The sequence below is a fragment of the Heloderma suspectum genome, chromosome 10 (assembly GCF_057233095.1).
Source record: "Heloderma suspectum isolate Gila_16-S chromosome 10, 16-S_ref, whole genome shotgun sequence".
NCBI classification, from domain to species: domain Eukaryota; kingdom Metazoa; phylum Chordata; class Lepidosauria; order Squamata; family Helodermatidae; genus Heloderma; species Heloderma suspectum.
Genome location: NC_139467.1, coordinates 3,075,287 through 3,089,177, shown reverse-complemented (window position 1 = coordinate 3,089,177; position 13,891 = coordinate 3,075,287). Strand labels below are relative to the sequence as shown.

Here is a 13,891-nt window from a genome sequence, read left to right as displayed (position 1 = left end):
ATCTGTCTGTCTATCTAAGGGCACAAAATTATGCATGTTTAGACAAAGCCCTACAATTCCCAGCGTGCCTCAGCCAGCCATGCTGGCTAGGGCATGCTGGGAGTTGTAGGGCTTTTTCTGTCAAAGCATGCCAAGGATCACGCCCTAAAATTCTTTCTAGGCAGCAGCTTCGCCACCTGCCGCTCTCGGGGCGGGCATTTGGGCCCAGGGCTCTAGCCCCGCAGCCCCTCCCGCTCGCGTCTCCCCGCGAGGCGTCTGTGCGCCACAACGGCCACGCTAAACCCTGGGACGGAGCCGGGGGCGGGGGCGGCCCTCCGGGAAGGAGGCGGAAATGAAAGCGCACCCGGCTGCAGCCCACCCAGGAAGCCTTTCCCTGCGCGGGCGGGGCGGCGGGCGGTCCCAGGAGGCTGGCTGGGGGCGCGTGGACGGGATGGCGGAGCAGGGACGCGCAGCCCGAGTTTCCTGGAATAACCCGGCCCTCCCGCTGCCCTAGTTAAGCTCTCCCCGCGCTCCGACCTCATCAGGCACATGAAACTTCCACCGTTCCGCTAGAGACCTGCAGAGGCAAAAAATAGAATAGATTATTTTTAAAAAACTTATTTTAATGCTCTCTCTGGGTTGAGCTGAAAAATGTGGTTGTAAAGCCCGACCTTAAGATGCGTCTACTCAGAAGTTTCGTTGAGTTCAGTGGGTCTTGGAGAAGACTCTTACGAGTGCCCTGGACTGCAAGGAGGTCAGATCAGTCCATCCCAAAGGAAATCAGCCCTGAGTGCTCATTGGGAGGACAGATACTGGAGCTGAAGCTCAAATATTTTGGCCACCTAATGCGAAAACTCCCTGGAAAAGGCCCTGATGCTGGGAAGGATTGAAGGCCAAAGGGGAAGGGGACGGCAGAGGATGAGATGGCTGGATAGCATCACCGATGCGATGAATATGAACCTGAGCACGCTCCGGGAGGGAGCGGAGGACAGGGAGGCCCGGCGTGCTCTGGTCCATGGGGCACGAAGAGTCGGACACGACTGGACGACTGCACAACAACAGGTGCGCTTAGGGTTACAGCTGTAATGGCGCAAACAGCCATGGAGGGGCCCCCTCGGGAGCTGAAGGCGGCGGACGCATCACTTCGGGCGCCCCCCGATGCACGGTTGGGCAGAAAAGGCCCCACAACCCCAGCGTGCCCCAGCCAGCCCTCAACGAGCACAGCCGCGCGGCCGTGACGGACTCCGCTTCTCGCCACGCGTGGCGCAAGGGCGGCTCGTTCACGGCGGCCGCGCGCTGCCTCCTTGCGTCGGAGGCGGGATGCCCGGGAGCGCGAGCGGGAGGCGGCTCTTGCGCGCGGGGCGGGGCGGGGGCGGCTGGGCAAAGAGCGCCCCCCCCCGACGTGCGCAGTCGACAGCCCTTTCTCTGCCCCAGCGCCCGGCGGCCCTTCCTGTCTACACGGGAACCGCCCCGCCGGCTCCGCTTCCTGCTTCAAGCGGCTCCCCGGAATGCATCGCGGCCGCTGCTGGGGAGGGGCGAGAAATGCCCCTCGGGACGCAAAGAGGCGACCCGCTTCGTGCAGCCCTGCAGGTCTGCGCCCCGCCCCTTCCTGTTCGTGTGCAGGCTTTCTGTCCGCTCCCTCGCCTGCAGGCCTCACGGTCTCCTTCCCGCAGCTGGGGCCGGGCTCTGGCTTCGCCATCAATGCGTCAGTCTTCCAGGTGCCACAGAGCGCTCGGTGGTTCACAGACTCATAGAGTAGTGGGGTTGGAGGGGCCTACAAGGCCATCGAGTCCAACACCCCGCTCAATGCAGGAATCCAGGTCAGAGCATCCCTGACAGGTGGCTGTCCAGCCTCGTCTTGAACGCCTCCAGTGTGGGAGAGCCCACCGCCTCCCCAGGTAATTGGCTGCATTGTCGTATTGCTCTGACACTCAGGAAGTTTTTCCTGATGTTCAGCCGGAATCTGGCTTCCTGCAACTTGAGCCCATGATTCCACGTCCGGCACTCTGGGGTGATGGAGAAGAGATCCTGGCCTTCCTCTCTGTGGCAACCTTTCAAGTACTTGAAGAGCGTTATCATATCTCCCCTCAGTCGTCTCTTCTCAAGGCTAAACATGCCCAGTTCTTTCAGTCTCTCTTCATAGGGCTTTGTTTCCGGTCCCCTGATCATCTTTGTTGCCCTCCTCTGAACCCTCTCCAGTTTGTCTGCATCCTTCTTCAAGTGTGGTGCCCAGAACTGGACACAGTACTCCAGATGAGGCCTAACCAGTGCAGAGTAGAGGGGAACTAGTACTTCCCGGGATTTGGAAGCTATACTTCTATGAATACAGCCCAAATGAGCATTTGCCTTTTTTGCAGCCACATCACACTGTTGGCTCATATTCAGCTTGTGATCCACAACAATTCCAAGATCCTTCTCGCTTGTAGTGTGGTTGAGCCACGTATCCCCCATCTTGTAACTGTGCATTTGGTTTCTTTTTCCTAGGTGCAGAACTTGGCATTTATCCCTATTAAATGTCATTCTCATTCTGTTGCTTTCTACCCAGCGCTCCAGTCTATGAAGATCACTTTGAATTTTGTTTCTGCCTTCCAAAGTATTAGCTATTCCGCCCAATTTTGTGTCATCTGCAAATGTGATCAGCATTCCCTGCACCTCCTCCTCCAAGTCATTAATACAAATGTTGAAGAGCACTGGGCCCAGGACTGAGCCCTGCGGTACCCCACTCGTTACCTCTCTCTCCAGTTTGAGAAGATCCCATTGATAAGCACTCTTTGAGTCTGATTCTGTAGCCAACTATGGATCCACCGGATCATTGTTTCATCTAGCCCACTTTGAGCTAGTTTGCTCATCAGGAGATCATGGGGCACTTTGTCAAAAGCTTTGCTGAAGTCGAAGTATATTATGTCCACAGCATTCCCACAGTCCACAAGAGAGGTTACTTGATCAAAAAATAAGATCAGATTCATCTGGCAGGACTTGTTTTTGACAAATCCATGTTGGCTTTGAGTAATCACGGCATTGTTTTCAAGGTGCTTACAGATGGATTGCTGTATACTCTGCTCCAGAATTTTCCCAGGGATTGATGTCAGACTGACTGGTCTGTAGTTCCCAGGTTCCTCCTTTCTGCCCTTTTTGAAGATAAGGATGACATTAGCCCTCCTCCAGTCATCTGCACTTCTCCCGTCCTCCGTGATTTCTCAAAGAGAATAGACAGCAGTTCTGAGAGTTCTTCTGCCGGTTCCTTGATTACTCTACAATGCAATTCATCTGGCCCTGGAGATTTGATCTCATTCAGAGTAATTCGGTGTTCCTTGACCATATGCCTGTCGATCTCAAGCTGCAATCCTGCCCCTTCAGCCTGTACATCGCTTTTGCCAGGGGGAATCATAGACCCTCTTTTGGGAGAAGACTGACCCAAAGTAGGAATTGAGCACCTCTGCCTTTTCATCTGTTATCGTTTTGCCATCCTTATTTAATAGCTGAACAACCATTTCTTTCCTCTGCCTTTTACTATGCACGTAGCTGAAGAAAGCCTTTTTGTTGTTTTTAGCATCCCTCGCTAACCTCAGCTCATTCTCAGCTTTAGCCTTCCTGACACCATCCCTGCAGTTCTGTGCTACCTGCCTGTACTCCTCCTTTGTTGCTTGGCCTTATTTCCACTTCCTATATGTGTCCTTTTTTGTTTTCAGGTCATCCCTAAGCTTTTTGTGAAGCCACATTGGCTTCTTCTGTTGTCTTCCACCTTTTCTTCTTGTTGGAATTGTTTGTAATTGTGCCTTGAGAATTTCCTTTTTTAAAAGCTCCCACCCATCTTGGACTCCTTTTCTCGTTAGCGTCGCTTGCCATGGGACCTTACTGATCATTCTTCTGAGTTTATTAAATTCAGCTTTCTTAAAATCCAGGGTACGCGTTTGACTACACTCAGCTTTTGCTTCCCTTAGAACCAAGAACTCAAGTATAACATGGTCGTTTTCCCCCAGAGTTCCTGTAACTGCTACTTTATCCACTAAGTCATTGCTGGTGTGGGCTGGTGCGACTGCTCCTGTTCTAGAACATACGCCCCGTTGCTCCTTTAACAATGGGGAGGGGGTCGTTCGTTCTCACCCCGCCCCCAGTGTGAGGAGCCAACAGTGATTTTATCTTTTTAAACAATCAGATTACTAGCTTAGTGGGTTGTAGGAGCCCTGTGGATTTCATATAACTTGATTTCAGCAAAGCATTTGACAAAGTCTTCCATGATATTCCGGATGGCAAACTGATTAATTGCAGGCTACATGATAATATCAGGTGTTTCCACAGCTGGTTGGAAAACTACTCAAGGAGTGACCCTGGACACTTCCTCATCAAACTGGAGGGAGGTTTCGAGTGGGTCGCCACAGGGCTCTGTCCTGGGCCTGGTACTCTTCAACATTTTTATAAATGACTTAGGGTACAACCCTGTGCATGCTTAGTCTGCGAGTTCTAAGTCCTTGCTGGGAGTTGTGAGACTTTTTGCTGTCCGAACAAGCATAGCGTTATGGTCCTAGATGAAGAAGTGGAAGTAATCCTTGGCAAATTTGCAGATGACACAAAACTAGGGGGGATAGCAAACACCTCAGAAGATGGGAGTAAAATTCAAGATGACCTTGACAGAATGGAAAACTGGGCTGAAACTGACAAAATGAAATTAAACTGAGACAAATGCAAAGTTCTTCATTTAGAGGGGAATTTTTTAAAAAATGCACAGGAATAAGACAGAGGATACATGCCTTGGAAGCATCCATGGCTTGGATACAAAGGCTATGAACATTGTAGTCAAACACAAGCTGTACATGTGTCAGCAAAGTGATGCAGCTGCAAAAAGGGCGGATATGATGTTAGGCTGTGTTAATAGAACCATAGTGTCCAAATGACAGGAAGTCATAGTTCTACTTTATTCTGCAGTAGTCAGGCCTCATCTGGAGTACTACAGTCAGGGCCAGAAATATTGGAACAAGGATTCAACTATTCGTTCCATTACTTATGAGCAACCAACGATGGGTGTGTGTGTATGCCACTGGCTGTCCTTCCTGAATGGCTAGTGCCCCACTTTTGTCACACCCCTCGAATTACAGCTGAAAGTCCTGACTTTGCTCCCATCTGGGTGTGTTTCCTTTCAACCTCAATGTAGTGGTGTACAGAGGCCAACTGCCAAAACAGTTGTCCTTGTTCCAATATTTCTGGCCCTGACTGTATGTCCAGTTCTGGGCACCACATGTTAAGAAGGATACAGACAAATTGGAACAGGTTCAGAGGAGGGCAGCAAAGATGGTCAGATGGAAAACAAGTCCTGTGAGGAAAGGTTGAAGGAACTGGGCCTGTTTAGCCTGAAGAAGGGAAGATTAGCAGAGATATACTAATGCTCTTCAAATCCCTGAAGGGCTGTTGCATAGAAGAGGGCAAAGGCTGGTATTCTGCTGCCCTAGAGGGCAGGACTAGGTCTAATGGGTTTCAGTTATTGGAGTGTAGATTTTGGTTGAACATTAGGAAAAACGTCTTGATGGTAAGAGCAGTTCAACCATGGAACCAATGACCTAGAAGGGTGGTGGGCCTCCCTTCAGAGGCTCTGGAGCCATCTGTCAATGATGCCTGAGCTCTGGATCACCTGCATCAACCAGGAGGTTGGACTAGATGCCTACAACCCCACCCCCCCCGCACGCCCACCCGCCCCAACTCTGATTCATTGACTATATTATTCTCAAGGGCATCAGCTTTGCCCTGCAGTCCTATTGACACTTGCCTGGTAAGAGGGCCTATTAAACTCAATGGGACTTACTTCAGAGTAGATAGTGCTGTTATTCACCACATCCCTTCTCAGTCATGGGAGGACCAGGGTTTGAACTTGTGGGGCGGAGGTAATCTGGACTCCCATTTACTCCAAGCACCAGAGCAGGAAAGCGGGTTGAGGTGTTTCATTTCCAGAGTGTGGGGATGGGGTTAAATGAATTGGGATTCAGTGGCTGAAAACAACAAATCCTTCCCAGAACATTTTAGGTAAAAATGTATTTCACTTTTTTAGGCACCTGATCGTGGTGAGACCAGAAATGGGAGCAGTGAATAGCAGGAGAGCATCCGCGGATCTTTTGTGCAGAAAGGAAATCCATTGCCTGGTGGATTTGAACCCGTTGCCAGATGAGCTGCTGGTGCTGATCCTGAGCTGGGTGCCAGCCCGGACCCTGGTGACCCGCTGCCGCCTGGTGTGCTGCAGGTGGAAGGACCTGATTGACAGCCCCACAGTCTGGAAGCTTCAGTGGGAGAGGGACCCCTCTAAGTGGAGCACCCTGAAAGCTGCCAGTCACTACCCCCGGATGGAGTGGAGCCGGGTGGGTGTCCTGCAGCCCTTTGGGAGGAACCTCATCAAGAACCCCTGTGGGAAAGGTGAGGGAGTTGGGAATGATGGAACAGGGGAGGGGAGAGGCCACATTTCTAAATTGAGACATAGTGGGGCTCAAAAAGCAAAAATCTAAAACCATTATCTGGAAATGCTTGGACTCTGGTCCCAGTTGTCTAGTGGCTAGGTGTGCGGAAAGGTACTCTGCATATTTTCAGAGGCATTTTATTGTTCCACAACACTTTCCAGAGCTGAATTCTGCCCTAAAAATAGTTTCTTTGATTAAAAGGTAATCTTTGGTTTGAAGGGAAAAGGGGATGAAGACTGTAAAGTGGAGGTGGGCAACTCATTACGTGCGAACCCTGCACTGTGGTTTAACTGTGGGTTGCTAAGCAGTTTGTTTTTATCCGGTCGTGTATTTTAAATGTTTTGCTGCTTGCTTCTGTTGATTATTTTATTTTTATGTTATAGTTTTAAACTTTTATATTATATGTTATAATCTGTATTTTATGGTTTTGTATTTTATTGTTTTAATTGTTGTGACCTGAAAGAGAGCTTTGGCTATTAGGCAGCATAAAAATGTAATAAATAAATAATTCACAACCCAGCAACAAAGCATGGGTTCTCTTCCTGGGTTGTCCATGGTTAATAACCCATAGTTAAACCATAGTGCAGGGTTTGCATGTAGCGAAAACCCACGATCCAACAACAACCCATATTCAAACCATAGTCTGGGTTGTCAATACATGTGAACGAGGTCAGTGGTTTGGAAGGCCTTTATGGACTGGCCTCTCTTCAGGGCCTCTGACACTAAAACAAAAACAAAATGCAAGACACATGCTGCTATGGGCAACCTATTTACTAAGCAGAAGTACTTGGATTTAAGTCAACTGGCACCTTAAAACAGCTGTCTAAACCACGACCTGTATTTATGTGTTGTGTCCAGAGCAGTTCCAACACTGGAAGGTCGAACATGGAGGGGACGGGTGGCACGTGGAAGAGAACAAGCACCAGGTGGAAGGAGCTGAGGCCCAGACCTGTTTCGCCTCTTCCTATCGGTGAGTGAGTTTGGGGAGATTTTCCTAGGTGGTTCTTCGTCACCTCCATTTCCCTGATGTTTGGGGAGCCCTGGGAAATTCTGGCTTACAGCAACTTTTTGAATTGCAGCTGAACGCTGGAGGTGTGCCCATAGTGTATCCTCTCCATATTGCCATTGTTGCTCCATATTGCCATTATTGCTATTCAAATTCTTTGTTCCTTCATGCTGTTGTGATTTTGCCATCGTTCTCTGGACAGGAAGTTTGCTGCTGTGTACATACTATAACTGCATAATTCTTTGGTTGGCATGAAGACCCTTGTGTCCGTTGGACAGCTTTTGGAGTCCAGCACACGGTACATAGTAGAATAGCACTCATGTGTTCCTTGGGTTTTTCCCTTTCTCCCCAAAGGTGGTGTATAAAGTCTCAGTTGATAGATCTGCTGAAGGAAGGTTTGTGGGAGAATCTCTTGGACACCTACCAACCTGAAATTTTGATCTCTGACTGGTGAGTGCGACTCCATTTTAGGTCCACTTCGTGTCATAATCTATTGGGGAGGGGCAAAAGGAGAAAGCCAGGCTTTCAAATAGCCTGTGCGGAACAAAAATGACCTTCAGCCAGGAAGGGAATCTTTTCACCACTTGGTTCTCACCCCCACCCACCGACCCACCCCTTTCAGGCCACGAATGAGGAAAAGAGATACGTGTGGTCACATGGGCTGTTCAAAGTATTTGGGGCTAGTAAGCATTGTGGACTTAATGGCAAGGTGGAGGAATCTCACACCAAGGTGCATCCACCCTTCCTACCTTTAAAGACCAGTCAACATGCTGCTTCCAGGCCCTCTACAGCTCTTAGCACCCTGTAGATGTTCCATGTTAGGTGGCATTAGATGCTCCAATGCCTTTGGAAAAGTGCTATCTTTTTGCAGCCCTTTACTTTACTGCCTCAGCTCTACCCCACCCTCTCCTCCATTCTCTGCAGGTGGGGTGCCCGCGAAGACTGTGCCTGCATTTACAGAAGCAATGTCTCCCTCTTGGCAGGTGACCGAATTTCAGTAATTGCTGATTTCACAGCCAATCCGGACCCCATCCCACAGTGGAATGACGCCAAGTATCAAAAGGTGCTCTTTTCCACAGCAGCCTGCAAGGCCTATTTTACCTTTGTTGGCTGTTGAGATTCAATATGCTTGGTTATTTTTTTCATTCTTTCATCTTTTTTATGGTCAATAGACTAGGGTTAAGTACAGCAATAGGAGAATAGCCTTTAAAAGATGAGTAGGGGAGAAGAAATGTACAGTGTGTGTGTGTGTGTGTGTGTACATACACACACACACACACAATGTACCTCTAAGAGTTTGCAGGGAATTGGATAAAATGTTTTGTATAGCTACAAAATTTAATTGAATGGAATAAAATATATAGAAATTGTAATGATCCAAAACTAAGCTTGGTGCGTGTGCATGGGAATGTGGATTAAGGAGGCATAGGGCTTCTCTACATGAGCAATTTATTCGTCATTGCTCATCATTGGTCACTCATGGAAGTTTGCAGGTCCTTTACACGATGTCTCCCATGTTTTCGCCAGTTATCCCACTTTCAAAAAGATCAGCGATAAGCTGAAATAGAAATTAACATGGCATATCAGCAGTGTGTAATGCTCGTGTAGGACTATAATTCAGCCAGTAGATGGCGTGGTTTCATTGACTATATAGAGCATTGATTTGGCCAAGAAAGGAAGTTTTCAGTCCCACTTCAGGTGCTCTAAAGGAGCCCGACGTAATCCTGCAAAGAAAATGGAAGCAGAAAGCCCCAGTAAAGTTGTAAGATTTTAGCCTGATGTAGAAATGCTCATAGTACCCTGGTTTTGTGGAATAGCAAAAAACTAAACCTAATTAGTCAGGTGAGATTTTTTTTAAGTTATTTTACTAAATTATTATAATTATAATTTGATGATGCAGCTCGTGCCCCTTAAAACTGACCTATTCTGAATGCCTTCTCAGTGGAACCCCTCTCTCCATGTTGTGATTGTTTTAGAAGAATTAGGGTGCGATCCTATGCATGTTTAGACAGAAAAAACGCCCTACAACTCCCAGCATTCCCCAGCCAATGATGCTGGGGAATCATTGGCTGGGGAATGCTGGGAGTTGTAGGGCTTTTTCTGTCTAAACATGCATAGGATTGCACCCTTATGCGAGTCTAAACTGTGGTTCACTCTGTCTTCACTCATTTCTCTTTGCCTCTGCAGGTCTCCCACAGTTTCAGAAGTTATGGCCCTGGAGTTCGCTACATACATTTCAGGCATGAAGGAAGAGACACACAGTTCTGGGCAGGGCATTATGGAGCTCGCATCACAAACTCTACAGTCCTGGTAAAGCTCTCCGAGGCACCTCTGTGATCTCTTTTTGGGATGGTGCTTCTGCCACTGCCAGCTCCTCCCTCCTCCACTGGCAGTTCTCAGGGAGAACTGCTCCAGATGAGGGACAGCGATGTTGCCTTGGACATAATGCTGGTGATGTGATGAGAGGGTGCCATTTGCGGATTTGGGGTGTGAGGGTGAGATACAGGGACCTTCTGAATTACTTCTGCTTTGCTAAAAATAAAGAACCCCTAGGATTTATTTACCATGAAGTCAATTAATCCACCTTCAAATAGCAAGTTAGTTCGGGAGTGGGAAAGCTAGGGTCATAAAAGACACAGAACAGAGGTCTGTCACCGAATGTTGTCCTTGTTCACACATGCATGCGAACTCACATGTATACATGTGTACCTGCTGAATCTTGTTGGTAGTGGGATCTTTGCTGTGAAATGTCCATGGTTGACAAAGGGCAGCAATGAGGTTGCTGCCATTAAAACAGAACAGAGAAGTTTTGCTTTCCTGCAGAACATGAGAGCATTCATCATGTGTGGTGTGTATCATGGTACATTGAGAAAAATGCAGCAGCGCAAAACTGGTGATCCAGATACTTATGGAATGTTTCACACCATTTCGCTGTAAAGCGTAACTGAGGACCTCCCTGTGGAGTTGCTCCTGTCATGCTGTTGGAGCAAGCAATACAGAGAACCCAGGAAGCAGTTTATAACTGGACAAGCAGGACTGGTTAAGTACATTTGTCAATGGGAACTGATCTCTCATGGGATTTTGGCAACAGGAGCAAGTCGGCACTGCTGAAAAGGGCTGCTGTGAAGCAGCCATACACCATGAGTGAGTGGGAAATATAAAGCAAGAGTTCTGTGCGATACAAGTTAACAGAGAACGCATCCCTGCATTGCACGCCACATAGCCATGCTGCACAATTGTGTCACTAAAGTCCATGCAGGTGCAGCTTTGTGCTTTATAGAGACTGACATTGTAGGTTATGGTGGATTCTGAAATAACAGGGCTGGTCAACAAAACAAAAACTCACTGGCCCAGACAAACCCCCTTCCAGTTCATAAATTTCATAATCAGTGAGCCTGGTAAGAACACTTCAAGCAAAATAACGAACATCTCAGGTGCTCCAAAAGTAACTAACTTTGCAACAGCGAGAAAAGAAATCAGTTGGGGTCTTTCTAAAGGAGGAAAGGGGAGCCTCCGCTGCATGGGCCCAGTCCAGCCCGTAGGCGTTCCCCATCCAGCCTGTGAGTTTCTTCTGCCGGCCTCACCACTTCTCCCTCCAGCGTGGGGCGGGGCGGGCGGGCCCCTTATCATTGATCAGAGAGAAGAGCCGAAGACAGCCTTTCTTCAGTACTCTGCAGAAAAATTCCATTTTGTCTCGGATCAGTGGGGAATTTAAAGTTTAAAAACCCAGACTATTTAAAGTTTGTTATTGCTGTCATTCAGTCATGTCCGACTCTTCGTGACCCCATGGACCGTAGCACGCCAGGCCTTCCTGTCTTGCTCTCTCTCCCGGAGTGTGCTCAAGTCCATATCCATTGCATCGGTGATGCTATCTAGCCATCTCATCCTCTGCCATCCCCTTCTCCTTTTGCCTTCAGTCTTTCCCAGCATCAGGGTCTTTTCCATTTAAAGTTTAAAGGGATTGAAAGAGCAAGGTATTTAAACCAGTCCTGCTGTTGCATTGGGGCTTACTCCTAAGTAGACATATGCAGAACTGAGCTGTGTTTTGTATGCCTGAAAGCGCTTGCACTGGGGCTCCTGAGTAGGCTTGGTGAGAAAATGTCCAGATTGGTAAGAATTACGACTGGCCCCACCTACTCTGTCCTTGGCCCCACCCACTGCTGGAATGTGGCCCCCAAGACCCCTCCCCAATTGGAATTCAGCTCCTGAGAAGATAAAAATTCCCCACCGCTGTTCTAAAGTTTGTTATGTTGCCATTTGGTTGTGTTGGCTTCACAACAAAACCAGTGGAACAATTACTGTTAGCAGAACCGGAGAAAATATTAGAGATTCAGGAGTACTCATTCACAAGTGCATTTCCACTTCCAGCATGCATTGTTGCTGATTTTATGCCTATAACTAGGTAGATAAGAGGCAGGCACCACATCAGTCTGAAGACACATTTGAAAGTACGTGGCAGTATTGTGCTCCCATTTATGATGTGTAGTAATTGAGTTCATCTTTGATAGCTGCTTGGACAACTCCATGTGAAAGGCAGACAAGGTCTGCATCTAATCCCATAGAATGAGTCACCATTGAAGGTGACACAGCTTTCCAATCCTGCTCTATAGATTTGGTAGGGAGATGTTGTTTTGAGAGGAGTATCTCAGCTTTGGCAAGACCAGAAGATTGTTCAGTGTTCTACTATGCCCTTGAGGAAGGTTGTTTTCAACCAAAACACCCTGGGATGTATATTTTTAAAACCTTTAAAGAATTTGTTTATAGAGGATATTTTAGCAGCTTTTAAAGATTTGTCTCCTTGCTCATTCTGTTTTTTAATTGCCCCCGCCTAATTTTTTCCTTGCAATGGAGGCTAAGCCAGAGAAACATTTCTTCAGCATTTTAGACACCAATACTTCAGTTTTGGACTTGAATACCTCATACAACTACTGCAACCAAATAGACAGTACAAGAGTTTTCTCCGTGAGTTACCACCAATATCACACTCACCATAAATCACTTACAGCATCATTTGTTTGTGCTACGACGATGTTTTAATGTGGTTTTAATGTTCTATATATTTTAAATTATGGACTTGAGCACGCTCCAAGAGAGAGCGCAGGACAGGAAGGCCTGGTGTGCTATGGTCCATGGGGTCACGAAGAGCCGGACACGACTGAACAACAACAAAATATTTTAAATTGTTTCATTGTGTGCCGTGTGGTTTTAATTTTTGTGAACCGCCCAGAGAGCTTCGGCTATTGGGTGGTATAGAAATGAAATAAGTACAAATCAGCTGGATGAAACCTTTCAGCTGCATGAATCTGATGGCATGCTATTCCCCATGAAACACGTACTATATCTTCCCATGCAACTGCTTGTAGTTTGTGGCTGTCCAAAACAATGGATGGAAAGATGTATTTTTCATAGAATGGATCATTTGTTGCACTATATTTTGTAAATGTGCCAGCTGCAAACAGCATGCGTTGTAATCCATGTATTTCCATCCATTTTCTCATTCAATGTTTCTAATTCTCTTTAGCTGCTTACAATGTACTGTGCCTGCTCACTGGCTTTGATGTTGTTAAGAAACAGTTTCCAATTCCCCAAACTGGAATATTAAAAAATATATTTTGATAGCATGCTGTGTAACGTCAAAAGGTTCACTCAGGGGACTTTCAGACAGAGGGCTCCTCCTGCTAACACTCAGAAGATAGTTTGCAGCAATTCTGTCTTTTTCCTTAATGGATTTTTCATGGTAAAAAGACAAAAGAAGTGGTGGAAAAAACAAGGAGCGCTGTGAGTGGCAGGGGATGTCGCCTGGAATCCCCGTAAAGTTCCATGAATGTGGCATGGCGATGGTGCTAAAGCCTCGCCTGGGCTTTCTTCACATGGAGCTTTTATCCTACGATTGAGATTGCTCCTTCATGGAGTTTGCGGGCTCTTTACATGACGCAGTTCACCTTCAAGGCATCTCCTGGACTAAATGCCCTTTGTTCCATTGTGTTTTCCTTGAGTTCCCTCCATGAAAAGAGGAAAAGAGACAAGAAGGGGAGCAAGATCAATTAAAGATATGGGAGATTCAGATACGGGGACAAGGAGCAGGGGAAAGGAAGCACATGAAAAAGGGAGTTGTTGTGAGCTTGCATTTAAAATGGAAGCAAAAAGCCCTGTTTTAAATGTAGGATTTTAGGCTGGTGTAGAGATATCCCTGGAAGCCCCCACAGTATCGATGCAGCTGAAGGCCAAAGTGGATGAGATGTACTTCACGAGCTAAACACAGGCCCTAAAAATAGTTCCCTAACCCCAAATTTGGTGGGAAAAAGTGATCAAGACCATAAAGGAAAGTGAGGCAGTGAAAGGGGTTCTGATAAATGACATGTACTTCTCAAGAACACTGTGGGTGTTTATATTGTCAACACAATCACGTTCTGTTCTGTTTCTATTTAGTTCTTTGATTTGGGCTCCCTAAAAGGATACTAAAGAGCTC

At 47.3% G+C, this 13,891-nt stretch overlaps 1 protein-coding gene across 4 annotated transcripts; it reads left to right on the top strand.

Moving 5' to 3' along the window:
- Nucleotides 1–395: 395 nt before the first annotated feature.
- On the top strand, nt 396–11,067 carry LOC146337459 (F-box only protein 17-like). Of its 4 annotated transcripts, none has more exons than XM_084814651.1 (6): nt 396–1,041; nt 6,017–6,375; nt 7,275–7,386; nt 7,777–7,872; nt 8,347–8,485; nt 9,610–10,881. In XM_084814651.1, exons 1-6 carry the CDS (start codon nt 995–997, stop codon nt 9,757–9,759), a joined length of 903 nt encoding a protein of 300 aa, XP_084670777.1. In that variant the 5' UTR covers nt 396–994; the 3' UTR covers nt 9,760–10,881. The 4 variants fall into 4 exon arrangements, with proteins under 4 accessions (XP_084670777.1, XP_084670776.1, XP_084670779.1 ...); XM_084814650.1 differs by lacking the exon at nt 396–1,041 and adding an exon at nt 1,260–1,697; XM_084814653.1 differs by lacking the exon at nt 396–1,041 and adding an exon at nt 1,292–1,569 and having other exon boundaries at nt 9,610–11,067.
- The last annotated feature ends 2,824 nt before the right edge of the window (nt 11,068–13,891 follow it).

What these genes read in the sequence shown, in the direction of transcription:
- LOC146337459 (XM_084814650.1), top strand. Translation starts at nt 1,300, where the DNA reads ATGCCCGGGAGCGCGAGCGGGAGGCGGCTCTTGCGCGCGGGGCGGGGC. An exon ending in CAAGAACCCCTGTGGGAAAG is followed by an intron (nt 6,376 to 7,274) that starts GTGAGGGAGTTG and finishes TGTTGTGTCCAG; the next exon opens with AGCAGTTCCAACACTGGAAG. An exon ending in GAAATTTTGATCTCTGACTG is followed by an intron (nt 7,873 to 8,346) that starts GTGAGTGCGACT and finishes CATTCTCTGCAG; the next exon opens with GTGGGGTGCCCGCGAAGACT.